We start from the raw sequence: 26,374 nt of genomic DNA on the forward strand, positions 1-26,374 counted from the left end.
GGAAAACGGGGAACTGAAGGTCGGAAACGAAGTCTGAAGAAGATGGAGAAGTGGACTGAGCAAGGTACGGTATGCGCGGAAGGTGAAAGGTCGAGGACGGCCAAGCCAAGGTCACCTGCACTTTGATGTCGTGCCAGGGTCGAGTGCGTGGTGCTATGGTTCAAGTTGACGGGCAGGTGCGCTCCTTGATTGATTGTTTTTCCCGTAACTTGCAGTTCGCACTGGAATGCAAAGTAAAAAGAGGAAGGCACAAACTGAGGGTCCTAATGCGCCCCGACTGCACTGCTTAGTTATGAGAGAGTTGAATTGATGATGACCAAAACTGGACATCCCCGTTAAGACTTGGGATGAACTTGCAACTCGCACACTCGCTCTGGATCTTGATGGGCCCCGATGCGATATCAATAAGAGGGGGAGAATGGAACCGGACCTGAGATGGGATGACAGATTTCGAGACAGCACCAGCATATCACGACGGCCTCTCACTGGCTGGATGCACGCTGGCTGTATGCGGAGCTTTTCCTGTTATGGTGACCACCCACCTGCCCTTGCCGGGCCCTGGCTTATGCCATCAAATGGGAATGGGAACAATTCGACCAAGGTTCCCTCGCAGGCGTCCCTCGACTTCTGTCGGCTTCTTTCTCAGCTTCTCTTCCGGCCGCCGGCCGCTAATGATCCATAGTGCTACCCTCTTCAGCAGCACAGGCGTGGCAGTTTTGTCAGGAATAGCATCGCTGTTGAGGGGACAGTCAGGACAGCCCAGATAGACTAATATAAACAGGGAGTACAACAATCCGGGATAGGGACCGCAAAAATGCCATCTCAAACAGCACCATCCACGTCTCGACACTCACAAAGGCGGCCTCTCTCCCGGATCGGCGTCGGTCGTCCACGGACTTGCACCTCGGAATGCCACTCGCTCAATCCATTGCTGGGACGGGAATGCCAAGTTACAGACATGGAACGTGGCCCATGATCCCATCGGAATATCGCCTGGTGCCTCGGCGTGGCTGGTGATGGTGGCGAGTGCGGCCTCTGAGTTGAACCTTTTGAATACTTGATGCCGCCGCCGCCGCCGACTTGACCTTGACCCAAGACACCTCCTGACAGCTCACCAGAATCGTTTGTTCCTGCGCAAGCTGCCGGATTAGCAGTCTCATCTTGCCCACCAGGTCTGCTCAGCAGGGCAAGCTCACGCTCCCTCGTGCCAATCCCCGTGACAATCCACGTACCGCCGGATGGTGTGGCAGTCACCAATAGGTTCTTTCCCGAGCTGAGATTGCGTCGAAGGGAACGCGTCAAAGGTCAAACCGTCGTCAAACAGGCTTGGTGAATGCCGATGATGGATGCCTATCGATGTCATCACAAATGGCAGGAGACTCCTGATGATGCTCCGCTAACAGGGAAAGAGCACCTGCTTCAGGTTATTCAGCGCAATGAGGTCAACTCGATCCAACCACACGTCCTCGCTTCGCTCTTTCCTCGACTTGGCCAATAGCCGCTCTAGACGCCCAACGCCCAATTCCCAATTTTTCTGCCGGCATCAAGTTTTTGTCCTACAGACAGGAGATATCTCGCCATATACCTATGCTGGAAACTGCACAATCGACAGCCCCGGATTTCGGAGGCGTCTATGCTGCTCTTCGGCTGTGACGCTCCGAGTGCCCATGCAGCAGTTCGTGAACAACAGAAGACTCTGGCTGATTGGGCCATCACAAGAGCGATTTCTCTCAACGTCAACTTTGTCATATTTCGATGCGCAAATGGTCGACAGGTATGCGACAGCACCATTCAACTGACACCAGTCACCTTCCACACCAGATCAGTCTTTTACCCAATCAAAACACATCTTTTCTTTTATTCCTATATTACCCTCGATAGCCACCCGATAAACGATGCACATCCAGAAGCAGGTACAGCCTCATACATACAACAGGTCCATTGTGACAGTCTGCTGTTAGCCTTGTCACTCCATCCAATCCCTATCTGAAGCCATGGTTTTAGGGACGGCCGGAGTACTACATTTCCCCCCATTTGACGACCAATGCGGGCCGGTACAACAAGTTCATCGACTGGCTACAGAGTCTCGTCTACTGCCAATACCCGTGCCTCAGATATGCAAATAGCGTCTCATACATGGCTTTTGCAGCGCTCTCGGCGACAAGATACACATCAGCCAACTTCTTGTCTCTCTCCTCTGGGGAAATGGCCTCGTGTCTGGAGTGAACCTAGCCGTCGGATCCCGAATATGATCACCTGGAGGAGCAGTCGGACTATCTGTCAGGCAACATTGTTTCAGACGTTGGCCTTGGTCGCTCACGAACATACTAACGGCCACAAGCCACGCTCACTGCGTACTCGAGTTACATCAAGCCCCTCCACCCCTCGTTTCCTCCTTCTGAGCGACTGTCGACTTTACCCCGCCAAACCGTCAAACCACCAAGACAACTTCCCTACCCCTCCGTACTCTCTTCATCGTGTTCCTGTGTCGCGACCGGGGCCATGCCGTCGGATGGGATCCTCACAGCAGTCGTTCGTTTTCCTGCCCATCCGTTGGTTTCCCCGTGCGATGCCGGTCAGGTCGCGTCACACCAACCGCACAGTACATACGCAACGTCCCTTTCCCGTGGGGGATCCTCTATGTACATTGGGGCACCATTGACAATGCAGCTTGAGGGGAGTGTAAGCCGGGGCAGCCGCACACGAGATGCAAATCCCAGACCGCCGAAAGGATATTGTAACCACCCATCTCCGTGGCGGTGAGCTTACGAGATGCTGCTGGTGGTGTTCTAACTGCATACCTTCTCTCTAGGGTTCTTGACGACTTGGGAAGACGGCTGTGCCAGCGTTTGCTCCCAGCACTTCGTGTTCCCACGATCGAACGGATACCCTTGGAGAGACCTCGGAAGAATCTCTGATCTTGAGAAGAACAAGCACAAGCTCGACATCGGCTTTATAATGAGACTAGTAAGAGCCATTGCATCCTGGATTGTCTTGCTTTTCACTAATTGTGAGTCGTTCAGACATTGCCAGATCATGGAAGCGTACAAGGAGAGACCAGGAGGGTTTATCTGCTGCAAACCCTATGATAGGTGCTCCGTATGCCGGCCGGTTGCAACCGTGCAACCTGCATGCCGTCACAGATGCGCATCACACTTCCCCCGTACTCGTGCTCCTCGAGTGAGGACCCTCGAAGCCAAACATGTCAAGCAGCGGGGAAGATGCGTCAGGCTGATTGGACACGGGGGCTTCTAGAGCCGCTTCCCGATGAACTCGTGCTCCGATTTTCTCCCGGCTGCTGGAACAACATGTTGCGCATACCTTAAACCTCTCGGCAGGCATCTCCTTGTCCCTTTGCCCGTTTTGGCCATCTTCGAACTGGGCTGGTTGACAGGCATTCTTGCGCATGCACCCTGATCAACATCATCGTTTCTATCTTCTCCGACTATAATGCTGTGCGCTTCTCTTTCAGAGAACACTCTTACGAACTTGATTGGAGCTATGAGCCAAACGGCACAATGGCCATGGCACTCTTGGATGGAAGGCTTGAGTAAATCATAACGTGGTCAGTGACCATTATGCCTGAGCCTCCAACCCCCTCGGGCCTGAAGAGACCCAGCTGATCGGGGAATATCACCCAGACAAGGCTAGGGGATCGACGTAGCGGACGGCATTCCGTCCGGCAATCGGAGCGGGCCGCCGTTTGTTCAGTCAAGGGGCTCAAATCGAAACCTTGACGATCTGCATAGCAAGGCTTTGGATTCGGGGATACACTCGCGTGACAGCCTTTGGGTGGACTTGACCCCGAGTTGGACATGCCCTTACACCGTATCCGACCGACAACCAAAACCATCTATCCGGCGGGATGGTAGCCTTGTTTTCCAGACTGCCCATGGAATTCGGACCCTGAGAAAGATTGTTCAAAGCTTTTAGGCAAACGGGCTGAGCTGTCATATTCTGAAACCTAGCTCAAGCTCATTTTTGCAGATCAGTAAGCCAAAAGCCAATTACATCAACAAAATGGTCGACGAAATCCGCATGGCAATGGAGACATATCCAACTCACCGCGTGTCAAACCGCCAAATAGTATGGAGACCCAAGACTTTCCAAAGTGCCGGCTCACCCGCAAATCCCACATGGCGACGTCCTGGTATGACTTCATCAGCGTTGCGGAAATGTCACCTACGTAAGGGGAAACGGCTAATTCTTTAACCGGGTAAATATATGTACGCCGGAAAAGAGAATCTTCCGTAACGCACTGGGTTTGTTTGGGACGAACCCACAAGCAGTATGATCCTACTTCGAGGATCAATAGATACTGACAACGAATCATCAACGAAGTTGCTGTCGCGTGCCAATAACAAAGGTTGGGAGTGCTCAAGCTACCAGCCATATGGTCCTTGGGTTCGATCCGGGTTCAGTTCCCGGTGTTGTCCATCAGTGGCTTTCCCAGGCAGACCGCTCGGGACCCAATCCATCCCGCATCCCAGGCCGTCTGTTTTTGGTCTCCGCCTTCAACCCCGGATTGACTACCCGAAACGTTCGGCCATTTAGCGCAAAAGTTTGACGTCGTCGAACTGGGGGGAGAACAAGAGAAATGCATAGCGGGCGGTGATAGGTCCAACCCGACCTGTGAGGCCTGACACGTGTTGACTCTTCTACGGCGGGCTCCCATCAAACCCACCAAGCTAGGCCAAAGGGATCAACTGGCAACCTGTCGAACTGTCAAGCCAAGGTGCGTGCTATGATGGCATAGCCCGAAAAAACGGGGGCCGCCGGTTCGTGTCACGACATGAGCAGTTCGAAACGGGTGCCATGCGGGCGGAACGGTCAAGGTACGTGAGCGGTAGGTAAGGCGAAGTGAGGTAAGGAAGGCGGTCTGGGTAGGTATCCCATCCTGTCCTTTTGATTGCCTATGGTTGAGGGCGTTGACCGAAAATTGAAGCAGTAACGAAGGCTACGAGATAGTAACGAATAAGGATACCGAAAAAGGATACCTACCTAAACCGGCCCGAAGATATCCATATCCATCCCAACGTTGACCGACCAACCGACCGACCGAGATCTGTCAGTGTCAGATTATCAAACTAACAGAGCTAACAACTGCACCTCGTGACCCCTTTTGCGCATTCTTTACCATCCAGTACCGCCGGCAACACCGGCACGTTACCTAGCTTCCGCCTCAAAAGTTAAAACTCCAATGATAGGCTCCCGAAGACCCGAACGCCTTCTCCCTCGCTTCTACACCGAAATCGAGAAGCCGACGGTGTGGTTTTCGGCATGCCCTATCCGTGATCTTCCTAGACTAAACTAAGCTCAGCTTACTGTTGGCGTAGTCAGGAACTAAGCATGTTAGGCTGAGGTGACGCGGTAGCTAAAAGGCACTTGAGAGATTCTGATCACTCTCATCGTGCCACGACTGCTTTTGGAGCCTTTTGGCTATGATGCTTATCCACTATTCGGCTTAAGTTGGGTTAGTTTAGAGCCGGGATCTGGGCTGTGATAGGCCAATGCCCAATGGGGGTTCCCAATGGGGGTTTGATGGATGCTGGATGGGGAATACGGGAGATCTTGAGGGCTGAACCAACTGAATGGGTTGTGGGTGGCCTTGTGGGTAGTTGTAGGTAATTGCGGGTGCTTGCGCGTGCTTACGCGTAGGGAGGTGGGATGGTTCCGTCGATGGAGGCGGGGATGGAGATGGGGATGGGGATGGCTGCAGTGGGTAACTAAACTGAAGTGGATTGGGGAACTGGTGGAGGTCGATACTAACTTACTAAGTGCTAGACGGGGAGATCTAGGGGTTAGCTTTAGGGTGGGCGGTGACATCCTTTTTGTCGGGACTCAGGAACAAAACGGCAGAGCGGAAGAGCGGAAGAGCGGAAAACACAGACGGATGAAACCAGAGATGAACATGTGAAACTGATTGACGAAGTGGGTTCAACTGGGAAGGCGGTGTCTAAGGGAGGGATAGAGAACGGAGGGAGTAAACACCTTAGTAAGAAAGGGGAAGGGTATGTACTATGTACGGTTGGTCTCGGAGTTTCTTCAACGTTCGGGTCCGAAGGAGAATCTAGGGGGGATGGGTGCCGTATTCACCTGTCTTTCTCTATCTAGTCGCCTCATATTTACCTAATGGCATTAAAGACATCCTAGAATCGGATCTCGGATCATTGGTCTGGATCCTGTTTGCGAAGGATATTGCAGGTGGAAGTCCAGTGTCACCGCTCGTGCGTGTCGAGATAGTTTCTATCAACGGAGCAGGCCATAGAAGGTATATACGGCAATGGTTCTTTCAGACAAGGAGGTAGGAAAGAGACTTCTCACGTAGAGGTAGTAGTCGTCAGCAAGAGAAAACTAAAGAGTGATGGGATAACGTACTATTTACAATGTCATACTGGGCAATTCGACCGAAGCAAGATAGAAGGGAAACAGTAAAGTCATCAAGTATATATTTCTTCCCTCTGAACTTACGCTGTTGGACAACATGATGACTACAACTGACTTGGTACGGCAAAAAGGTTGTATGACTCTCCTGCTGGCCAGAGATGAAATAGCTAGCAGCTTTTATGTACTTGCAGTCGCCAATTACTTTGACTTCGTTCCCATCCTGCTCAAGTTACATGTTGAGTTGTTGTTTTGAAAGCCAGAATAGTCACAGTATCTTCGAAGGAACAATCCCATTGCTGTATTCAAATTCTGAGATACCGGAGACCTTGATATTAGAACTGAGATTTTAGGAGCCTTGGAAGCAAGGACTGTGCCAGACCGAGAAGACTACGTGAACTAATCGTCATTTGGTAACCCGTTTCCTCTACTTCGAGCTTATATTCCTTCTTTTCCCGAAGGCCTTCTTCGTCATGTTTTATTCTCTGTCTACAAAACAGTGTCAACCTTCAGCTCGTCTGAACATCCACTTCCACTCAAGGACCGGATCTCACTCATACATGTCAGGACCTTTCTAGGAAAGAGCGGGTTTCCAGGTACCAATGCCGGGTTGCACTTTCCTCTCTTATGCCCAAGTTTCGACAATGACACCTCGCTGGATCCCGGCCGTCTCTAAACGCTACCGCTCTGCACCTTCCCGGTGTTGTAGAGTGAAAATTTCGTACCTGCCTTTCTTACAGACACTCCTTTGTCCTTTCACTCCACTGTCAATGTCACCATCATGTTTTGCTCCACGACACTATACTCACGATTTCCTACCTACCTTGACGATTCCAGTGTCAAACTCCCGCGATCTCGCTAATCATATTTCCAATCTTTGCTCCCGTATACCTACTATCTGATAATCAGCTAGTCCCTTTCCTCGCCCTCATCGCCGCCAGTCTTCCATCCAACCCTCCTGTTAATTCTCCTGATCGTCTCCCCCTTCCCCACAAACCGGCAACTCCAAATCCACCACCACCGGCTTATGAAACCTCTTGCCTCCCACATGAGGATAATTGCTGGCCAAAATCGCGCAGTTCACCACACACGTTTCCTTTCGTCCTTCTCTTCCTCCTTCTCCCCCTCCTCTTCTTCTTTCCCTTCCTCCTGCCTCACCAGCGTCAGCGTCATCATCCCAGTCTAATCTTCTGCTTCCTTCCCCACGACCGCGACCCGTCAGGTCAACCAAACTAATTTTTGCAGACTTTGGATCCGGGCTTGGGTCCGCCCAGTTTTCTGTCGCGGACACTGTCCATGCCATCTCGCTAGAGCTATCATCCTCTCCTCTATCCAAAATATCACGACACGGGGACCACCGAACCCTTTCAGCACCTCTAGCGCGATGTACATGTCCGCAAACATGCAGTCTCGGCCGAACGACTGATAAGCGTTGAAGGAGGGAATGGCAGCCTAGATGCTGGTCTGTGTCTGTTTCTGTTTCCTTTCCATCTCCAGTTTCCCCGTCTGACCCGCGGACGACACCAAGGTCACAGTGTCCGTAGGGAGGCGTGTGCGTGATGAGGATGTCAGTGTCTGGAGGGATGGCGGACCAAATCTTCTCTGCGGTTTTAATCTCGTCGTTTCCTTCCGCCTCTCCTCCCCCATCAGTCATTACCCGCGCCTCCTGCTCCTTTCTGGAGACGTAGTTCGGATCTTCAACACCCCTCTCATACCCAAACGCCCACTTATCTCCCAGCCCGGGAGTTCCCGGGCTTCCAAATACTTTGAACTTTGTCCTCGGACCCTTTGGGTGCGTGAGCATGATTTCAACGGACTCATGGCGAAGGTAAGTGATTGATGGTCCGTGAGTCTCGAAAAGGGAGAGACATTCTCTTGGGTTGGGGAGAGATTGATCATGGAAGTGTTTAGACGCTGGGGAGAGGGCTTGATGCTGAGAAGAGTCGGAAGAGAGTGCCGGGTCGAGGGCTTTGTCGTGGTTTCCTGTTGAGTGAACAAAGGTGAGTGTCAGTTTCTTTGCCTAACTAAGGGCAGCTTTAGGTGAAGAACTGATGAGACATACCGGCAATGACAACTTTGGCTTCAAAATCGGCCTTTTCCAGCCATTGGATTGCCTTGGTGAGCTGTTTGATGTTAGCGTCAGCTTCCTAAGACGAGTGACGAATTTTATGGCGCTGCTTCGAGGGCAGTGTAGCAGTAAGAAAGAAATATGAAGCTCATGACCTCTGAAATACTCCCTTGGTTTGTCAAGTCACCAGCGTGGATGAGAACGTCGCCCTTGGGCAGCTTGACAGTGCAGTTGTGGGTGTCGCTGATGCACACTATTCTCGTTCGTCTTGTTGGACGTCGGTCAGCGGGAGGGCTATTCATCATGGACAGCTAACAAAGGCGTGGGCGATGTCTTCTGGTTTTTGGAAAATGTAGTCGTCTTTGAGAACGAAAAAAAGGTTGTGTCAGAAAGATACTTTCATCCAAGGTACCAAATGTTGATGGAATTTACGGTGTAGGGTGTTGATACCTTTTCAACCGCTAGGCAGATGACTGGGATGAAGATATGGTTTCAACGCCAGAGTCGAGTTGAGTCACACTGAAAGGAAACCTTTAACACAAATCAAGTGACTTGGCACGTGCTAGTTGATCCAGAAATCGGATATCTGAATACAATTTTCTTTCGAAAAGGAAGGAGCAATCTCCTGTCTCCTGCTTATCCTCGTGTGTGGAGACCAGATGTCACTTGATCCATATGTCAGAGTTGACAGAAAGCTTTCTCTGACCACGCTATTCAAGCCACTCTGCTGTCTTCTTCCTTTGGAAGCTCTGCGCAACTCGTCCTTTAAGGTCCGTGATAACCCTTCCTTTGCGGTTAACGCCTGGTACTACCAGCCGTGTGTCTCCAAGAACCGCTTCCAGACCTGAGAGTGATGTAAATATCGACCCCATACTCGATTTACCCCGTCACCTGCCATTGTGGACTCAATCTCCATAGTATACCGTAATATCTCGAGGCGTTCGTTTCCGGAACCTTGTAGGTACAGGCAGTACTCTGTCGGCTGAACCAATGGCAATCGCATAGACGCAACTTGAATGCCTCCAGGTTTGGGGTTTGAAGGAATTCAAGCATGTCTGCAATGCTGAATGTACTTCTCCTGCTAGGTCTCGAAAACGAACGTCCCGAAATACCACGGTAAAGAGTCACTGATCGTTTTGGACTTCCATAACGGGCAGTGTCGCCTCTTGTAAAAAAAGACATGCACTTGTAGAACTTCTCATATGGGGATTTGTTTGGATAAAAACAGCCAACCCTGTCAAGAGGACAGACCTTTCTCTCAAGTTTCCGCAGACAAATCGTAGCCTAGGCGATCATGATAGCCAAAACTACTGTTAGGTCCGTCCAGTTCTTCAACTCTGTAATCAAGCGTCACACCCGAGGTTCAGACGACAGCAAGGTGCCCCCCATTCCGTGAGCCTTCAACACCCAAGAAGTGACAAGCTTCCCATCAAAATAGCCGCTCCAAGCATCCTTCATTGCTCGGCTGTTTATCCGTGCCTCACTTGAGATGGATCAAGCTATAAAGCACGACATGCAGCGGCATCTCCGTCGATGGTGGTATCTGAAGCCCCCAAGTCCGTAGCAAGATCGGGCTATAGTGCTGATGATATGACTTCCCCCACGTGCCTGTTATTTCCACAGGGCTGCATGAGACTCGCGGGAGAGGGGAGGGTCGGCAATTGGGTATTGTTATTGCATCCTTCCCGAGCTAAGACTTGGGATTAGCAGAGCCGCTCAATATTGAGTGAGAAGAGGGGGCCGTGATCCCATCTTGGGTGTGATGACAACAAAGGCGTTGTTCAGGGTCAGGCAGCCGTATTGGGGAGTGGTGATGGTCTCAATGGCCTGGTTGGTTCTCGCTTCCATTGGAATTTGGGAGACCTTTTGAGTCTATGGTAGATTGAAGTTGCGGTGAAATGTTGTCAAGTCTCCTTGACGCTTGTCAGACGAGGCAGGACTTTGCTGATTAAGAGTGAAAAGATCTCTTGCAGACAACTATGCTGTGTAACCTGAAAATGCACCTCATGTCTTCCGAGAATGCCATGCTGGCTTGTGCCACCCAGGATGTAGGTGATAAGAGTGGAATGAAGTAAGTATAGAATATCTCGAGATGTTGGTTGATATTCCAGCAAAGGTTGTTCCCAACAAAGACCTGGAAATTGTTAGTGCAGACCCCAAGGGGGCAGTGCTCGGCAGTGATGTCTTTGGCTCGGTGGCTTTTGTACCTATTTTGAGGGCGAAATGGAAGCCTAACACGCACGGGCGCGTTAAATGACCACATCGAGTCAACTCAGGTCTAGGACGATCCGGATGTATTGATATACTCCGGGGATGCCGGAGGCACGGAGTAGGAGACGGGGTCCGGGGGACGTAGGTAGTGCCCCACACCGGGGGACGGGCCGGGGGTTGACCGTTGAAGTGCCGTTTGAACCCCTCCACGCCGGCGGCTGGCAACTTCAGGTTCCTCTTCAACAAAGCAACCCCTGGAGCACAACCTGATGCCGTTTGTTTGTACGCCGTAAGCAGCCGGCAACACCTACCGAAAGCGTCGCCGCGGTCAAATCACCGGAGGCCACCCAAGTGCCGCAATCTCGTCATCAACATACATACACGAGGAGTATCCCAAGGCAGCCGTCTAGCCAAGGGTACTCTGGTGATTCGGGGTTGTTTGTGCGAGTCGTCGAGGCTCGAACTCGTCGAGATTCGGTGTGCGCAGTGGTAATTGCCTCTAATGACGATGTCCAACTGGTCTTTGTTGGCGCGGTCGGTTGTCGGCAAATGACCAGTTGGTGATGAAAAGGAGGTGGCAGAGAACTGCAAAACAGAGGCACAAAAGAAGCAGACGGAAGTCACGGAAGGGGTGTTATAGCGTCCCATTCGCGGGGGAAGGTGCAAGTATTTCCACGCAACAGGGATCCAACTATTCTTCCTGCCTTCCAACGTCTTTCTGGAATCATGCTCATCGGCCGCCCTATTTCCAACGGCTGAGCAGCCAAAGTGTCTCGACGGCGAAGACGGAGTCATTCATCGAGTGGAACTGAAGAGAAAGCCGCAGCACGGAGCGGAGCAGCCGTTGAAGTTCGGACTTTAGGCGACTCAAACAGGAATGAGTCCTATCTGGGAATCCGTTCGTGGCAGGAGCGAGTGCATTGATGATGATTGCATAATCCCCAATGGGCAATTCAGAGGGAGGGAAGGATCGCCTTTCCCGGACCATTGAGGTCTTCCACTTCGTTCTCCAGCTTAAGTCATCCATCACCGCATCATCCTGCTTTCAACCTGCGATTGATGCTATCTTCAACAAAAGTACCGCCGAAAAACACCCCAAACTCAGGGTCCAGGTACGTACACATCAATAGTCCATGTCGCTGACAGGCAAAGAGCGGCTTTGTACGGCAACAATGTCTGAAACTGTCAACGATGACTGGGCTCACTTGCAGCACCCACACATTTCGGCGTGACGACTCCGTTGGGAACAGGGTGCAATCCCATAGCCACCGTCTTCCAATGAAGCACCACCAGAAGTCTGACCGATCAAAAGCTCCATCCAGAACATGCTCGACTGCGTTGTAAGCAACAACAAAGAAGCGAATATGGATGTTACCCGACGGCGCGGCCTCGTGGAGTGGACAACATCATAGGTACGCCGCCGGGAATATCTACCGAGTTACATCGCTAAACGTGCTGGACTCGGCGTCTCAGGCACCTATCAAAGCTCTCGCAGCACTTGTGTATCGTGGACTCAGCCCTACAGTTAGCGTCATCCAGTTGGGACTTGGATCTTCCCGTTGCATCGCGGACGCATGCCCTTCAGCTCTGACAACCCCAAATGGAAGCCTTGAAGCCTTGGCTTGGGGGCTCTTTTCGACTCGTATCTGCTATTAGCGATACCTTGACCGAATTTGTACAACCTCCGGTGAACAGAGGCCAAAAGAGACGACACTTTAGACGAGGCCCTGAACAGCCTTGTGGGGCCAGGTACATACTTCTTACCTCTAGTGCCTTTCCCTGGGATTAAATTTGGGTGCCTTCGCTTGTACCCCTTGGCAGATGGAAGCCTGAACTACGAGGTACTATTTCCTAGACACCTTCGGGGGCTGTGACTCCAAACCCCGTACCACAAGATTGACGATACAACATAGTATTGCTCAGAAACGCATCAGTCAACCCCATACACCAGGCTTAGGGACGCTTGATGACGGGCCTCAAATCCCCGTTTTCTTATGTCATGCGAAGACCGCGGACCGCTGCGGCGCTTGGGGGCCCAGTACCCCCAAGGTGCTTCCTAGCCGAGATGGCTACTCCGGGAATGGCCTCAAGCTGGCCTCGAGCCAAAAGGCAGTTGCCTGTCTCTGTGTTTCTTCTTCCTCTATTTAAGACCTTGGAGATGCCCGACTTATGAGGTTGTTTCTTCTTATCATCAGCTTCAGCATCAATCATCAACATACAACATCAACACATACATCACAACATCCACTTCCAATCCTCCAAAGCTTCAAGTTATATTTATATATACTCTTCACCCTCAGTCCCAAACACCTACAACATATCCCACCTTCACCACACAAAAAATCATTCACAATGGCCGTCATGGGATCCTCCACCACCCGCTGCCCCGTCGCCTACGGCCGCTCTGGCTACAACAAGGACGGTGACGATGAGGAGCAAGACAAGAACCTCATCAACTTTGGACGTTCCGGCTACAACAAGGACGGCGATGACGACGAGGAGAACAAGTTCCGCAACTTTGGCCGCTCTGGTTACAACAAGTGAGTTATCCTGATCCCCCCTATGTTAATGATATGATAACTAACAAGCACTCTTCAGGGGCGACGATGGTGATGATGAGCAGCAGAAGTAAACATTAGAAGCTTCTGATTCTATACTTGCACGACCTGTTTTGATACTGTACAAGAACAACACCGGCAACGGCACATTCGACTTGCATATTTTTGGAGTTTATCGGAGTTTGGGGTGGAGTGTTTCGACTATGGTAACTTTCTTCTGGACATGCGGAGGAGAGAGGGAAGGGGCTTTCACTTTTATGGCATAGCATAGGTTGGGGAGTTTCAAGGTTTTCGCTTTCTGGCGGGCATTCATGACTGATAGTGGTGAGGTTGAGTACGGTTATGATCACGGGCATGCATGGGGTTTGGAAATAGAAGGGGGACATGGTTTGGGGTTTGGTCTCTTCTACCCTGTTTTAACCTCTATTTTACTACCTCGTTTCTTCAGCATTTTTTCTTCCAGCTTGCTATAGACTAGATTTAACAGTCCTCACAGGACTCATGGAAAGAACTTGGAGGATGTAATGGTAGCCATAGAAAGAAAGGACAAAGGACTAGAGAGAAGGATAGACTTCAGCATATATCATTGTTCTTCATTTACCCAACTCATCCATCCAAAGTCCCACTTCCATCCACGATCCATCCCACTCCCGCCCTCATCACCTCCCCTACTTCCCAACACAAAACTTCTCAAAAATAACCCCCAACACCTCCTCCACATCCCCCGCCTCTCCCTTCCCCGTGATAGCAGCCAACCTCCCCGCCGCCACCCTCAAATGTTCCGCCGCCAGCACAATATCCGCTTCCACTTCATCCTCTCCCATCCTCACGACATCCCCCTCAACAGTCGTCGTGTTCGGGTTCGCCTCAGCCATAAAATCCTCCAACGCATCTCTACACTGCCCAAGCAATTCATTCTGCCTCGCCGTGACGCCTAGCAAGTGCTCCATGTCTTGCGGGATGGCGGTCAGCTCGGCGAAGGAGGAGGACAGGCGGGAGATGAGGTGGTGGATTTTGCCTGGGTCTGTGTCGTCAACACCCCCGGAGCGTTGCTCGGCGGTTCGGCAGGAGATGAGGACCGGGTCTTGGGTTTTGAGCGGGGAGTCCGCGGGGAGGTGGGTGGAGAGGACGTCGGTTTTGAAGGACCGGATTAATTGCGCTAGGACAGCGGGAGGGACGGTCTCGGATTTGTTAATCACCAGAAGGGATTCTGGCGCTTGAGAGGCGAGGTGGAGGGTTGAGAGGTCGTAGTTTAGGCGGTAACCTTCTACACCACCGTTGGGATGGGGTTCGACAGAAGCCAGAACGATAATGACATCTGAGTCAAGAGCCTTCTGTCTCGCGCGACGGATACCCTCCTCTTCGATCTTGCCGATTGGCGCCTCCTCCTTTTTTTCCTCTTCCTCTTCCGGTAAAAGGGACGAGCGGGTGCGAATACCAGCCGTATCAGCGAACGAACACAAATACCCGCGGATATCAAGACTAGCTTCAACAATATCCCTCGTCGTGCCAGCCTCAGACGACACGATACTCGCCTCCCTCCCCACAATCAAGTTCATCAAGCTGCTCTTCCCCACGTTCGGCGGACCGAGCAAAGCGATCCGGATGCCGTTGCGGAGTAACTCGCTCCGCTGGCTGCCCATCTCGTGCAGCTTGATGGAATGCAGTATCCCTTTAACGAGATGGGTGACGTTCCGCAGCAGCTCCGTAGGTGACTCATCGAAGTGCTGGTCCTCGCTGAAGTCAATCAGGGCTTCGATCTCGCCCCTGGCTAGGAGTAGCTGCTCCCGCCAGGACTCGTACGTCTTGCCCAACACGCCTGAGGTGCCGCGGATGGCGGCCCGTCGCTGCTGCTCGGTTTCCGCGGAGAGGGTGTCGCCGAGGGCTTCGACTTGGGCGAGGTCTAGTCGGTTGTTGAGGAAGGCGCGCTTGGTGAACTCGCCTTGCTCGGCGTAGCGGATGGTACCCGAAGAAGTGGACTTGGGAATGGCGGAGAGAACGGCCTTGACGGTGGCCGGGCCGCCGTGCACGTGCAGCTCGAGGACGTCCTCGCCTGTGACGGTCTTGGGACCGGGGAAGTAGAGGACCAGAGCGTCGGTGTCGAGGACGTTGGCGTTAGCTGGTGGTGATGATGAGGCATCCTTGCCGGATTCGGTGGGCTCGGTTAGAGTGCGCACTGCGGCGTATCTGGGGTTGGGAATGGGTTTGGTGGGACATAGTGAGTTGTAGACCTTTGCTTGGTGTTAGTCACGACAGGAGAAATGGGTGTGGGAAGGAGGTTATTACATCAAGACAACCAGGTCCAGAAATACGGATTACAGCTATGCCAGCTCTTCCTGATCCTGATGAGAGGGCATAGATGGTGTCGTTTGTGAGAAAGGACAGAGTCGAGTCTCTACTCTTGCCCCCAGAGACGGCGTCAAAGGCAGACGCCCTATGGCCAAACTCATGATAGCTTCGTGCCATGCGGATAAGACATGGCTGCTGTGGCCGAGGTAGTAGCGAACGTGAAGTGACTCGGGAAGTCCCCGGTCGGTAAATAGCAGCTCGTCTTAGCGCATGGCGGAACATTGACCTCAACCGAAAGACATGAAGCCCTTTTCACAAGTGATGTCTTCACTGATAAAGAGATGGTGAACCTTCGATGGCGGGTTGATAAACAGGACCCCTGCACCAAGAGCGAGTGCCAAGACTTTGAGATGCCACTCTGAAGATATCGCTGTAAGATGATTGGCCCTGACCCCGAGCTGCCGGGATGTCCAGCGATTGCACGGACCACATCGACCGCATCAAAAGTTCAGAAGATCCATTTCTAAATTTTTATCGGGCAACCGCAGCCACGCCTCTGTCTTCTCCATCTCATCGTGCACTCGACCTGCTCCTCCTCCTTCTTCGAGAAGGAAGTTGACCTTTTTCCACCACAACGCCAATTTGAAGATACCCCGACAATTAGAAGGAGATCAGATCAACCACAGTCAACATGTCTGACGAAATCGTCTGGCAGATCATCAACCGTATGTCACAGTCTCCTTCGAAAGTCGAAGGCCTGCCCCGCAGTGTCGCTAACATTCAAACCTACAGAGCAGTTCTGTGCTTTCAAGCTCAAGACGACCAAGGGCAACAACTTTTGCAGAAATGAGTACAACGTCAGCGGCTTCTGCAACAGGCAGAGCTGCCCCCTAGCCAACAGCCGTTATGCGACCGTCAGAACCTCGCCCAAGGGCACAATATACCTTTACATCAAGACCGTGCGTATACCTGTTCACTCTACTGGTGGCGAACCTACCGTATCCCCGGAACCGACTAAGCTGACACATGCCCCCCTTACAGATCGAGAGAGCCCACATGCCCTCCAAATGGTGGGAGAAGATCAAGTTGTCGCAAAACTACGCCGAAGCCCTCCAGCAAATAGAGGATCGCCTCCAATACTTCCCCAAATTCCTCCTCCACAAGTGCAAGCAGCGCCTCACCCGCCTCGTACAAGTCGCGACCCGCATGCGCAAACTCGCCGCCGAGGAGGACCGTCTCGGCGAGAAGCTCGTACCCAAGATGGCGCCCAAGGTCAAGCACCGCGAAGAGGCCAGAGAGCGCAAGGCGCTCATTGCCGCTAAGCTGGAGAGGACGATCGAGAGAGAGCTGCTGGAGCGTCTCAGGCAAGGAATGTACGGCGACCAGCCCCTCAACGTTTCCGAGTCTGTCTGGAAGAAGGTGCTGCACGGTCTCGAGAAGGAGGGCGAGGGTACCCGCGACAAGGATTTGGATGAGGGTATCGAGGACGAGGACGAGGAGGAGGAAGAGGAGGAAGAGCTCGAGGAGGAGATCGAGGACGGCAATGTCGAGTACGTGTCCGACTTCGAAGAGACCGACGACGAGCTCAACGATATCGAGGACTGGCTCGGCAGCGACGACGAGGACGATGCGGAGGACGACGATGAGGATGATGATGACGACGACGATGAGGGTGACAGCGAGGAGGATACCAAGAAGAAGACAAAGGCGGGCGACAAGAGGAAGAGAGGCAAGGTCACCAAGATGAAGGCGCGGAAAAAGAAGGAGATCGAGGTGGAGCACGAGACGGACAGGGAGAAGCTGCTTGCTTTCTAAAAGACGGATGTGAAGGATTTGATGTTGTTGATGTACTAGATATGATACCTTGGCATCTGGCAGATTGGTCACCAGTCTGGACATTCTGCTATGTAATGATTGCATGGCTCGTAGAAATAGAGCCCTTTTCATGTTTACACTGTTTGTTCAAGCTGAACTACCTAATTGTAGGTATACTTTCCGGATCATATGCTTCGCGATTGTGATACGCGAGGAGCGAAAGTGCATGCATCACCCTGCTGGTAGCCGCTGTTCTGGCCATTTGCCATTTTATAGGCGGGCCACAGGCTCCCCACGCTGCAAAGTTAGGAAGGTTGGTACGTACTTATAGGTGGGGCAGTGTCTCTTCAGGACAGGAGGTAACGGTCGCGCATGGGATTGATGAAACGCCCCTTGGAACCCACGCCGCCTTTCCCATCTCTCCTGGCGATCGATCCATCTTTCACCTTCCACAGGTCACGAACAAGGAACTTTGGGAACCTTTGTTTCTTTGTACGCGGGACACCAACAAACCTCCAATTCCCAACCAAATAATACGAGCTTCATACCCAACCGCAATACCGCGCCTAATAATACCATAACCCTTACCCGCGATAATCACCCAAAGGAGCTTCCCACCGCCCGATCTCGCGATCCGATCTAGGGGTGCTTGCTGGCCGTAGCACCTCGTCACCGACAGAAACAAACCTCACTTTGACTTCCCAACATCACACAACAAAATCCACGACACCAGATAGCTAATTACACCAACCGAACGTAACCCACTCACGTTACCACCCACGAGAACATCCGTCACACAACAACAACACAAAGGCAACAACCAAGATGTCCTCCTGGTACTCCAACCTCTCCAACAACATCACCAAGCTCCAACGCAACTACTTCTCTGGCGAAGCCGACGGCGACACCGAAGACGACACCCACGTCTGCCGCGTCCTGCGCGCCCACTACGTCGAAAAGGGCCAACATTTTCCCTCCTGGCTGCCTCCCGACCCCAAGGCTCCTCCTCCTGCTCCTCAACAGCAACAACAATACGGCTCTGGTCAACAGCAGAGGTTAAATGGTTATGGCGGTCAACAACAGTTAAGCAGCTTATGGGATAACAACGGTGCCGGCCGAGGAGGTGGTGCTGCGCAACAGGGTGCAGCGGCGCAAAGTCGAAACCCCTTCGCCCGCTCCGCCGCCGCTGCCCCAGCTGCTACTTCGGCTGCTTCTTCGCCTTCTGTCAACGCCGCTCCCGGCCATGGTGGGTACCACCCCGGAGGAGCAGGACAGCATCAAGGAGGAGGAGGAGGAGCACCACAAAGCCTACGAGCCGGCGGCCACGGTCATCAACAAGCAGGACCCTACGGCCCCGCAGCAGGAGGCGGCGCAGCCAGCAGCGCGGCGTCGATGCCTGCGCAACATAGTGGGAGCAGCGGGATTAGTGCGCAGGATAAGTTGAAGCAGAGGCTTTGGGGCGGGTCGAGGACTACGAGTCCTGGAAACTCGGGTGGGAGTGGGCCGTTTGCGCCGCCTGCTGCTGCTTCCCAGCAGAGGACAGGGTCGGTAGGAGGAGGAGGAGGGGGGTATGATGGTGGCCATCAAGGACATGTCGGGTTGCCGAGTGGACCTAGACCGCCGCCGGGAGGAGGGAGGATGGGGTTGCCTAGTAATCCTAGGATGCGATAGAAGGTTGGTCTAGGACATGAAAGAGGAGGGAGGGAGGGGGGAAGGAAGTGGAATAGGTGTGTATACAGAGTACGAACAGAGAGACAGGCTGGGCAGGCTGGGCAAAGCGTAGCGTTGGCTTTACTGGTTTACTGGTCGGCAAGCGATTCGATTTTCAGCTAGCGAACAAATAGGAGCGATTATACAAGCGTCGAGTACGGACAGAGGGGGGGGGGGGAAGTTGAGTGATGGATAGGAGGTCAAGCCCACTTCTGCAAAACGATCTACGTGGTTTGAACTGGTGATGTCGGTACCAATGAACTCTGAAGGAGAGGAACGCTTGGTTTCTACCTGGCTATATACGCCGACCGGGTCGCAGGATGTTAAGTGGTCCATAGGGGCGGATATAATACATGACCTAACCTTTACATCGCGGTACCACACTCGTGCTCTCTTGTAGGTAGCACTTCCCACAACGTAAGAGGTACACCTTAGGACTATGCACATAGCAACGTGAAAGACTAAGCAGCGCTGATTGGAGCCATACCCCTTTTTGATTCCATAAACATCTGCCTCGCAACAATTGATTCAGACCTCCTCCGTATGACCTGAATCTCCATGAACTCCAAAACACCCCTTTCGTTTCCTGGTAGACTTCATCCTTGGACACCACCCAACGCCAAGTAAGTAGATTGTATTCGATACAGTATAAAGACAACAAACAGAGGGTATCATTTGAATCCCATTGGTAACTTTTCCGCACCGCCAGTGTCGGTCAGGGACCATTACCCGCTCGGAGGGCGAGGCAGGTTTGTGGAGGCGGCGGCAGCGATGGAGCATGACCATCAACATTGCGTTGTCGACCTAGATCAACAACCGACGTTTGATCGGAAGAGGCAGCGGCTCCCCATTGAGCGAACCCCGTTTCTTAGCCAGGGCATTCTTCCCCATCGCCTGGATTTTATCGAGGAGATGACTGTAATATCTTGTTAGGATAACTAGTCTTGAACGAAGCTTAACGTGGAGGAGAAGACAATAAAGTAAAGTCATACTTGATAGGCAAATGTCCAGCCCTACTTTCCTCCATCGCCAAGTTGATCTTCTGTGCCTGCTCCTCGTGGTCCTTGAAATGCTTCGAGATCAGCTCCTGACCCGCGGGCTCGTCCGCCGACCGGACCACGTAGCTGCACCCTTCCTGATCGCACGTCCAGGTCCCGTTAGGACCGGCCGGTGACATGGTTGGGAGGCGCTCGGCCTGGACTACTATTCGGACTGCGTCTTTCGGTATGACGCCCGTGTCGTCGGCTACATCGATGATGACGCTGTTTGCGTCGCTATCCTCGTCTTCCGCCGCCTCGACTGTTCGTTTTAGTGCTTTTCGTCCGCGCCGGGGCGGCATGTCGTCTTCATCGGCCATATCGGATGCGAGTCGCTTGGAGCCTGCCACACGCAGGGTTGCCACCTTGCCGGATGGGCGGCCTACCCGAGGTTGCTTTCCAGCCCGAACTTCGTCCTTCGACTCGGCTTCGACACTGGGGGAAGCCCCGAGAGCGCTTGACAAGCGACTTGCATGTGTTTGCCGCCGGTTCCGACGATTTAAATATTGAGGAATGTCCTCCACTGTTAATTCCGTTGGAGCAGGGCGTCCATTCTCAACAACGTCCTCAAGCCAAGCCTTGTATGGTGTGTTGTCCCACATTGGTGGTAATCGCTCAAGAAGATCCTTTGCAAAGTGCTCACATAGCTCCCTGGCGGCAGTGTAGTATTTGATCCTGCAGTTGTAGAATAAATTCGCGTTGATCTGTGACATCTTCCCCTTCTTGATGTCAACACGTTGGGCAACTTCTCCCAACAGAATGATAAGTCGATCGACTGGGTCATCGGGAAGATCGTCGCTGCCAGTGATGACGGCGGGAGACGCCCGAGGATGAGGGGAATTTGAAGGTAAATGACGGGTTGATACTGGGGCTGGGGCCGGAGTTCCCAAGGGGCTATCTCTGGCTATGCCTTTTCCTTTGTCTGAGCGTTGGTCTGACAGCTCGCTAGCCTGTCGACTGGTCTTGGTCGTCCTGCCTTTCGGTGGTTCACGAATCGCTAAGCTTTGGGATTGAGGCGAGTAGTCGTCCCGCGCGAGTAAGCCTTCGGGCTCAGCAGCTGGTTTGGTGAGCAATCCAGCAGCAACATCGCTAATCCTCTTTTGAAGGTCTGGGTGAGCTGCTTGCAGCCAAGCCGCAAATTCAGTGTCCTGCCATTTGATCTCCGATTCCTTGGGAAAATGCGCCAACAGGAATTGTGCCCATTTGTGACATCTGGCCTCAACCTCCTCTTTTACAGTGACGCCCCCATCTCCTGCCGCAAGCGCGTATGTAAAGAAGATTTCGTCTAGAGGTGGCGGCTTCCTGTCTTTGCGCTTCTTCTTGTCGGCCTTCTTTAGCAGCCTCTTGAACTCCTCGTAAGGACCCATGATTCCATAGTAAAGGGTGATTGCCTCCATGACCTGGCTGTACATGGCTTCGTATTTCCTCGAGGGAATAATTTCGAACCATCCGGATGCGCCAGAAACCCAAAGGGTGTTTGGGTCAAATCCGATCGAGTATCGTTCTGATCTAGAGATTTCGATATACGTCGCTTTGTTGTATGGCTTGTGGACTTGCTGATTGTTAGCGTTTGAGCGGGGAAATCTCGAGAGGGGAACAGGCGTCATCAAGTCAACATACAGTATTCGCGAGTTTCGTCGTCATCGTCTTCCACGGGTTCAAGTTTTCCGCGTACGATAAACGGCCCCTCGAGATCGACATGGAGCGGGTTTGCCAGCGTCTTTCCATCCTTTTGATAGATGGTGGCATCCGTCAACACGGCAAAATATGGCCACAGGTCATCCGACGTTCCTGGGGTAACAGGCTTGAGGATCGCCAACTCCCTTGTCCATCGCCGGCGCCTGTCGTCGGTCGAGTCGATGGATGCGCTAGAGCCTCTTCTGCGCCGTGGGCGTCCTGGTCCGGCCATGTTGTTGTTATTGTTTCGTTCGACGAAACGAGTTCAGTGATAATTTGGTCGTGGATATCGAGGTTGAAGAAATACTGGTGGAAAGCTGGTCTTCTCGTGGAAGTTCCCTGAATTTCGAGCTCTTAAACACTGGTGACAGCCTCTCCTCGTAAAAGTTCAAGTCGCCACCTATGAAGTTGTTTGGGCTCTGAGGCAAGAGTGAGTATAGAACTATTCTACACAATAATTATTGAAAGAAAAAAAGAGAGAGATGGAGAGTGGATGGAAAACAGTCAGCAAAAGGGTATCGTGGGAGTGGAAGTGGGATGTAACGCGATGCTTCTCTAAAAGACAAGGCCCTGGGGCAACGGCCAATGGACGCGACTTGTCCACACGCGCAGCGACCTCGACGGTGGGATTGCCAAATCGTTCGTCAGTGGTGGGGCTTAGGCACTTAAACCCCTGTTTCTCGGCTCCGCATCCGCTGCTGATAATAGACGATAAGCCCTAAAATACACATCACCCCTGGAAAGTTCGTTAGCGCGGGACTTCACTACGCACTCTTCGCAACTCAACCACCATTCCACCCCATTTCATGCAAGAAGTTGGTATCAACCAGATGCGTTTTGGAGGCTTTATACACTTTATCCAATTTTCCGTTTTGAATGTGGTTGTCCCGTTGTTTTTCTGTGAAGTTTTGCAGACCCCTGTCACAAGAACCGCGCTAACAAACTTTTAAGGGTTGAACTGTAAGTGAGCGGTCCCCTGCAGCGTCAGGTCCGAGTCTAGGAATTTTTGAATGACAGCTTCCTGCGCAGACTCCAATTGGAAGCACGTTCTTGCTTTGTGTCGGTCCATTGTTGCTTATTTACTCCCGAATATTACCCCGTTCCTCCTACACCAAATCCCAGAGACTGTAAATGATCTGGAGGTCAATTTACAAGATGGCACACGAAAAGCTCGCTGAGGGCGTCTTCGGTATGTCATCACTACGCATTCAGTCTTCAGCGCGCATTCTGTACATGTAGTCTGCATCATGAAGAGATAAAACTGACCCGTTTTTGACATCAATAACAGCCATCAACAAGCCCTATGGCATGAGCTCTGCCCAGGTTATCCGCGACTGCCAACACCACTTCAACCCATCCAAGCTCTTCGCGCCCCTCCTGGCAGCCGACCGCGCCCTCCGCGAGAAGGAAAACAGATACCAACAGCGACGCCGCACCCATGCCAAGCGGGATATCAACGTCAAGATCGGTCACGGCGGCACTCTCGACCCTCTTGCCACCGGTATCCTGATCCTCGGCGTTGGCAAGGGCACCAAGGCCCTGCACGACTTCCTGGGCTGCACCAAGACCTACGAGACCGTTGTCGTCTTCGGCGCCAGCACCGACACCTACGACCGCGTTGGCAAGCTCATCAAGAAGGGCGACTACAGCAACATCACGCGCGAGCAGGTCGAGGAAGCGCTCAACTCCTTCCGCGGCAAGTTCCAGCAGATGCCTCCCCTCTACTCGGCGCTCAAGATGAACGGCAAGCCCCTATACGAATACGCGCGCGAGGGCAAGCCGATCCCCCGTGAGATTGAGACCCGCGAGGTCGACGTGACGGAGCTCGAGCTGACCGAGTGGTACGAGCCCGGCACGCACAACCACCGGTGGCCGACCGAGGAGGCCGAGCAGGCCGAGAAGAACGTGGTCAAGTCGGTGTGGCAGGTGGCCAAAAACCAGCAGGACGGCACAACCAGCACAGAGGAGGCCGCGACGTTAATACCGGAGGTGGTGGAGAAGGAGGTCAAGGCGTTGGCGGACCACGAGAGCAACAAGCGCGCGGCCGAGGAACGGGTTGACGAGTTGGTTTCCGAGGAGCCCGCGGGCAAGAAGAGGAAGACGGAGACCGGTGCTGCTGAGCCCATGATGTCTGGTGCTCTGAAAGATAAGAAGGGCAAAGACAAGAAGCAGGACAAGTACGCCAAGAATAGGGGTCTGGATCTTGCTCCTCCTCCGCCGTCGCCCGATACCCCGTTCCCCTGGGAGGGCAAGGGTCCTCCGGCTGCCAAGATCCGCATGACCGTGACTTCGGGCTTTTACGTTCGCAGTCTGTGCCATGAGTTGGGTGAGAAGCTTGGATGCGGCGCTATGATGGCTGAATTGGTTAGGTCTAGGCAAGGCGAGTTCGTTCTGGGCACGGATAACTGCATGGAGTACTCGGACCTTGCCCTGGGCGAGGACGTTTGGGCACCCAAGATCCAGAAGGCTTTGGATCTGTGGAACAACAAGGACAAGGCCGGCAAGGCCCAGGCTGTTGAGCCGGTAGTAAAGAAGGAGGAGCCCAAGACCGAAGAGGTCAAGACTGAGGAGATCAAGGCCGAGAAGATCAAGGCTGAGGAGCAGCCCGCAGGTGAGGTCAAAGTAGAAGAGTCCGCGCCTGTAAAGGACGAGGAGACCGTTAAGACGGAGCCTGAAACAAAGGCATAAGAACTCATTATCCTCAAAGCAAGCGAAAACAAAATAAAGCGAAGTATACCCAATTAATATTGATTGATTATTTTGAGGTCAAGGTCAAGATGCCTCATATGATGTTATTCAGGTGGACACAGCTTTGAAATGTCCAAGATGATATTCCGATGCTGCCGCCATGAATGCTCCTTCCCGACCCCGTCTATATCCAAGAACCAGCCCGCCGACCATGCAATTCCGTCATGATGCCTGCCTGCCCCTGGTTTTCCTTTTTCCGCCAGATGCTAGCCCAAAAACAAGATCTAGACTACATAGTACCCATTCATCCCCGTCATTACATTAGATTTAAAGTACCCTCCTCCCTCTATCCGGGATAGGTTACCATTACCATTAAATATTACCACTGTCCTCCTTCCTCTCAATCATCCAGATCCAGCCTGGAATTCTCCTTCCTCACCACCGCCACCGGCAGCGTGTGCATCTCATCATCACTTCCATCCGCGTCTTCTCCCCTCCCTATTCCCCTCTCCAAATTCTCCGTCTCCCTCAACACCTCCCTCACCCTCTCCATCCTCCTCACCGCCCCCTCCAACATTTCCAGCCTCTCCTTTTTTTGCTCGTCTCTCTTCTCCAGCGTCTTCACCCGTTCCTCCAGCTTCGCTCTCGCCCTCCTTTCCGACGCGACCATCTCGTTGGCTTCCGAGAACAGGGTGACCGATAGCTCCTCGATCTCCTGCGAGGCGGCGGTGAGTTTCGTTTCGGCTTTGGCTAGCTTGGCGCGCGTTTCGGTGTGCAGCGATTTTTCCGTGCTCAAGGCGGCTTGGAGGTCCGAAATCTCCTTTTGTTGTTGTTGTTGTTGGGTGATGGAAGGGGTGGATTGGAAGGGTTGTTGGAGTGGACTGCTTTGGGTGAAGGATTGCGAGAGGGTGGATTGGTGCGTTGGCATATGCGGGTGGGAACCGGCGGATTTGAGGTTGGGCGTCGATTTGCGCGAGGTCAAGAAGGCGGAGAGACGGGAGGCGGCGCCCGTGGGCAGGAAGGAGGAGATGGAGCCGACGCTGCCAGGGGCGGCGGGGGAGGCGTTGGCTGTTGCGGTGGTGGAGGGGGTTGCGGATTGGGGAGGGGTGGCGAGGGCAGCAGCGGCGTGTTGTTGTTGCTGTTGTTGCGGTGATGATATTTGGGAGGCAGCTGGGGAGGTTTGGGATTGTTGTTGTTGCTGTTGTTGTTGTTGTTGTTGTTGTTGTTGCTGTTTGAGTTGGCCCCGTAGTCGGGTTATCTCGTCTTCGTAATCGGCCCAGCGATCGACGGCGGATGAAGCCTTTTCGTTGAGCAGGCGCACTTGGTTTTGAAGTTCTTGGATCTTGTTGTGGGCGTCGAGAACGGCCGCTTGCATCTCCACCAAAGGTTGGGTCCCCTCAAGATCGATACCGCATTGCGGGCAGCAAGGGGCGGTAGACAAGGTGGTGACGGGTTCGACGACGGGGGCGGCGATCATCGTCATGGTGGTGGTGGTCGACATGGCTCACCGGGCCCCGATAGGACGGACAATATCGACGGGAAGCGGGAGTCCGCGCCTTGTCGGATTGGACGGAAAATGGTGATGGATTGAAACGGTTCGTCCGGTCTCGATGTTTTTCTTCTCGGGAACCAAGTGGACTCCTGTCAGGAACGGGAAAACTGGATGGAGACGCGGTTGCGGTGGGGATGGCTTGGTTCCCGTAGAAACAGGGGCAGGGGCTTCTTGTTTTCGTCTGGGTATTTGTTTTGTGTATCTGGAGGCGCTGGCGAAGCTGACCAACACGTCGCCAGATCTCACTCTTTCTCCTCCTTTTTTGAGGAATGAGTAAGCTGTGAAAGGGAGGACAAGAAATGGGTGGAGATGTTCAAGGCACGCAGGGTCTCGGTGACGTACCGCCCTCCCGTTCTGAGCCCCCCGCCGTTCCGATGATCTTCAG

General features: G+C 53.0%; 10 protein-coding genes across 10 annotated transcripts; 5 read left to right on the forward strand and 5 right to left on the reverse strand.

Annotated features, from left to right (window-relative positions):
• Positions 1-1,922: 1,922 nt before the first annotated feature.
• B0H65DRAFT_132259 (uncharacterized protein) lies at positions 1,923-2,878 on the forward strand. The gene has a single exon (XM_062820821.1). The coding sequence runs from the start codon at positions 2,045-2,047 to the stop codon at positions 2,660-2,662; it is 618 nt and encodes a 205-aa protein (XP_062685020.1). The 5' UTR covers positions 1,923-2,044; the 3' UTR covers positions 2,663-2,878.
• A 4,400-nt stretch (positions 2,879-7,278) lies between these two features.
• On the reverse strand, positions 7,279-8,993 carry B0H65DRAFT_132325 (Metallo-dependent phosphatase-like protein). Its single transcript, XM_062820822.1, has 3 exons — positions 8,608-8,993; positions 8,447-8,507; positions 7,279-8,367 (listed from the first exon to the last, which is right to left on the reverse strand). The coding sequence occupies exons 1-3, from the start codon at positions 8,755-8,757 to the stop codon at positions 7,346-7,348; spliced, it is 1,233 nt and encodes a 410-aa protein (XP_062685021.1). The 5' UTR covers positions 8,758-8,993; the 3' UTR covers positions 7,279-7,345.
• A 1,175-nt stretch (positions 8,994-10,168) lies between these two features.
• Positions 10,169-11,458, reverse strand: B0H65DRAFT_440579 (uncharacterized protein; the record flags this gene model as incomplete). Its single annotated transcript, XM_062825478.1, is given in 3 exon segments — positions 10,169-10,324; positions 10,975-11,024; positions 11,041-11,458. The coding sequence occupies 3 exon segments, from the start codon at positions 11,456-11,458 to the stop codon at positions 10,169-10,171; spliced, it is 624 nt and encodes a 207-aa protein (XP_062685022.1).
• A 1,557-nt stretch (positions 11,459-13,015) lies between these two features.
• B0H65DRAFT_546740 (uncharacterized protein) lies at positions 13,016-13,295 on the forward strand (the record flags this gene model as incomplete). The annotated part of the gene is made up of 2 exons (XM_062829461.1): positions 13,016-13,203; positions 13,262-13,295. The coding sequence occupies 2 exons, from the start codon at positions 13,016-13,018 to the stop codon at positions 13,293-13,295; spliced, it is 222 nt and encodes a 73-aa protein (XP_062685023.1).
• Positions 13,296-13,889: 594 nt separating this feature from the next.
• Positions 13,890-15,853, reverse strand: B0H65DRAFT_586948 (uncharacterized protein; the record flags this gene model as incomplete). Its single annotated transcript, XM_062830956.1, has 2 exons — positions 15,508-15,853; positions 13,890-15,452 (listed from the first exon to the last, which is right to left on the reverse strand). The coding sequence occupies exons 1-2, from the start codon at positions 15,790-15,792 to the stop codon at positions 13,890-13,892; spliced, it is 1,848 nt and encodes a 615-aa protein (XP_062685024.1). The 5' UTR covers positions 15,793-15,853.
• A 193-nt stretch (positions 15,854-16,046) lies between these two features.
• Positions 16,047-17,462, forward strand: B0H65DRAFT_458851 (ribosomal L28e protein family-domain-containing protein). Its single transcript, XM_062826429.1, has 3 exons — positions 16,047-16,235; positions 16,303-16,469; positions 16,552-17,462. Exons 1-3 carry the CDS (start codon positions 16,202-16,204, stop codon positions 17,323-17,325), a joined length of 975 nt encoding a protein of 324 aa, XP_062685025.1. The 5' UTR covers positions 16,047-16,201; the 3' UTR covers positions 17,326-17,462.
• Positions 17,463-17,695: 233 nt separating this feature from the next.
• On the forward strand, positions 17,696-19,056 carry B0H65DRAFT_132388 (Sec1-binding region of Mso1-domain-containing protein). Its single transcript, XM_062820824.1, has one exon. It carries the CDS (start codon positions 18,151-18,153, stop codon positions 18,994-18,996), a length of 846 nt encoding a protein of 281 aa, XP_062685026.1. The 5' UTR covers positions 17,696-18,150; the 3' UTR covers positions 18,997-19,056.
• A 783-nt stretch (positions 19,057-19,839) lies between these two features.
• On the reverse strand, positions 19,840-22,286 carry B0H65DRAFT_520367 (uncharacterized protein; the record flags this gene model as incomplete). Its single annotated transcript, XM_062828731.1, has 3 exons — positions 21,693-22,286; positions 20,028-21,624; positions 19,840-19,960 (listed from the first exon to the last, which is right to left on the reverse strand). The coding sequence occupies exons 1-3, from the start codon at positions 21,979-21,981 to the stop codon at positions 19,840-19,842; spliced, it is 2,007 nt and encodes a 668-aa protein (XP_062685027.1). The 5' UTR covers positions 21,982-22,286.
• A 341-nt stretch (positions 22,287-22,627) lies between these two features.
• On the forward strand, positions 22,628-24,490 carry B0H65DRAFT_458854 (pseudouridine synthase). The gene is made up of 2 exons (XM_062826430.1): positions 22,628-22,938; positions 23,038-24,490. Exons 1-2 carry the CDS (start codon positions 22,881-22,883, stop codon positions 24,435-24,437), a joined length of 1,458 nt encoding a protein of 485 aa, XP_062685028.1. The 5' UTR covers positions 22,628-22,880; the 3' UTR covers positions 24,438-24,490.
• Positions 24,491-24,837: 347 nt separating this feature from the next.
• B0H65DRAFT_546746 (uncharacterized protein) lies at positions 24,838-25,920 on the reverse strand (the record flags this gene model as incomplete). The annotated part of the gene is made up of 1 exon (XM_062829462.1): positions 24,838-25,920. The coding sequence occupies one exon, from the start codon at positions 25,918-25,920 to the stop codon at positions 24,838-24,840; it is 1,083 nt and encodes a 360-aa protein (XP_062685029.1).
• Between the last annotated feature and the right edge of the window lie 454 nt (positions 25,921-26,374).

Source organism: Neurospora tetraspora (assembly GCF_033439725.1).
Source record: "Neurospora tetraspora strain CBS 560.94 chromosome Unknown B0H65scaffold_2, whole genome shotgun sequence".
NCBI classification, from domain to species: Eukaryota; Fungi; Ascomycota; class Sordariomycetes; order Sordariales; family Sordariaceae; genus Neurospora; species Neurospora tetraspora.

Excerpts from the sequence above, each read along its gene's own strand:
- B0H65DRAFT_132259 (XM_062820821.1), top strand. The coding sequence starts at position 2,045 with ATGCGGGCCGGTACAACAAGTTCATCGACTGGCTACAGAGTCTCGTCT.
- B0H65DRAFT_132325 (XM_062820822.1), bottom strand. The coding sequence starts at position 8,757 with ATGATGAATAGCCCTCCCGCTGACCGACGTCCAACAAGACGAACGAGA. Across the intron at positions 8,508-8,607 it reads ACCAAGGGAGTATTTCAGAG|CTCACCAAGGCAATCCAATG; the intron begins GTCATGAGCTTC and ends AACATCAAACAG. Across the intron at positions 8,368-8,446 it reads AGCCAAAGTTGTCATTGCCG|GAAACCACGACAAAGCCCTC; the intron begins GTATGTCTCATC and ends TTCACTCAACAG.
- B0H65DRAFT_458851 (XM_062826429.1), top strand. The coding sequence starts at position 16,202 with ATGTCTGACGAAATCGTCTGGCAGATCATCAACC. Across the intron at positions 16,236-16,302 it reads CGTCTGGCAGATCATCAACC|AGCAGTTCTGTGCTTTCAAG; the intron begins GTATGTCACAGT and ends TCAAACCTACAG. Across the intron at positions 16,470-16,551 it reads TATACCTTTACATCAAGACC|ATCGAGAGAGCCCACATGCC; the intron begins GTGCGTATACCT and ends CCCCCCTTACAG.
- B0H65DRAFT_132388 (XM_062820824.1), top strand. The coding sequence starts at position 18,151 with ATGTCCTCCTGGTACTCCAACCTCTCCAACAACATCACCAAGCTCCAA.
- B0H65DRAFT_458854 (XM_062826430.1), top strand. The coding sequence starts at position 22,881 with ATGATCTGGAGGTCAATTTACAAGATGGCACACGAAAAGCTCGCTGAG. Across the intron at positions 22,939-23,037 it reads GCTCGCTGAGGGCGTCTTCG|CCATCAACAAGCCCTATGGC; the intron begins GTATGTCATCAC and ends CATCAATAACAG.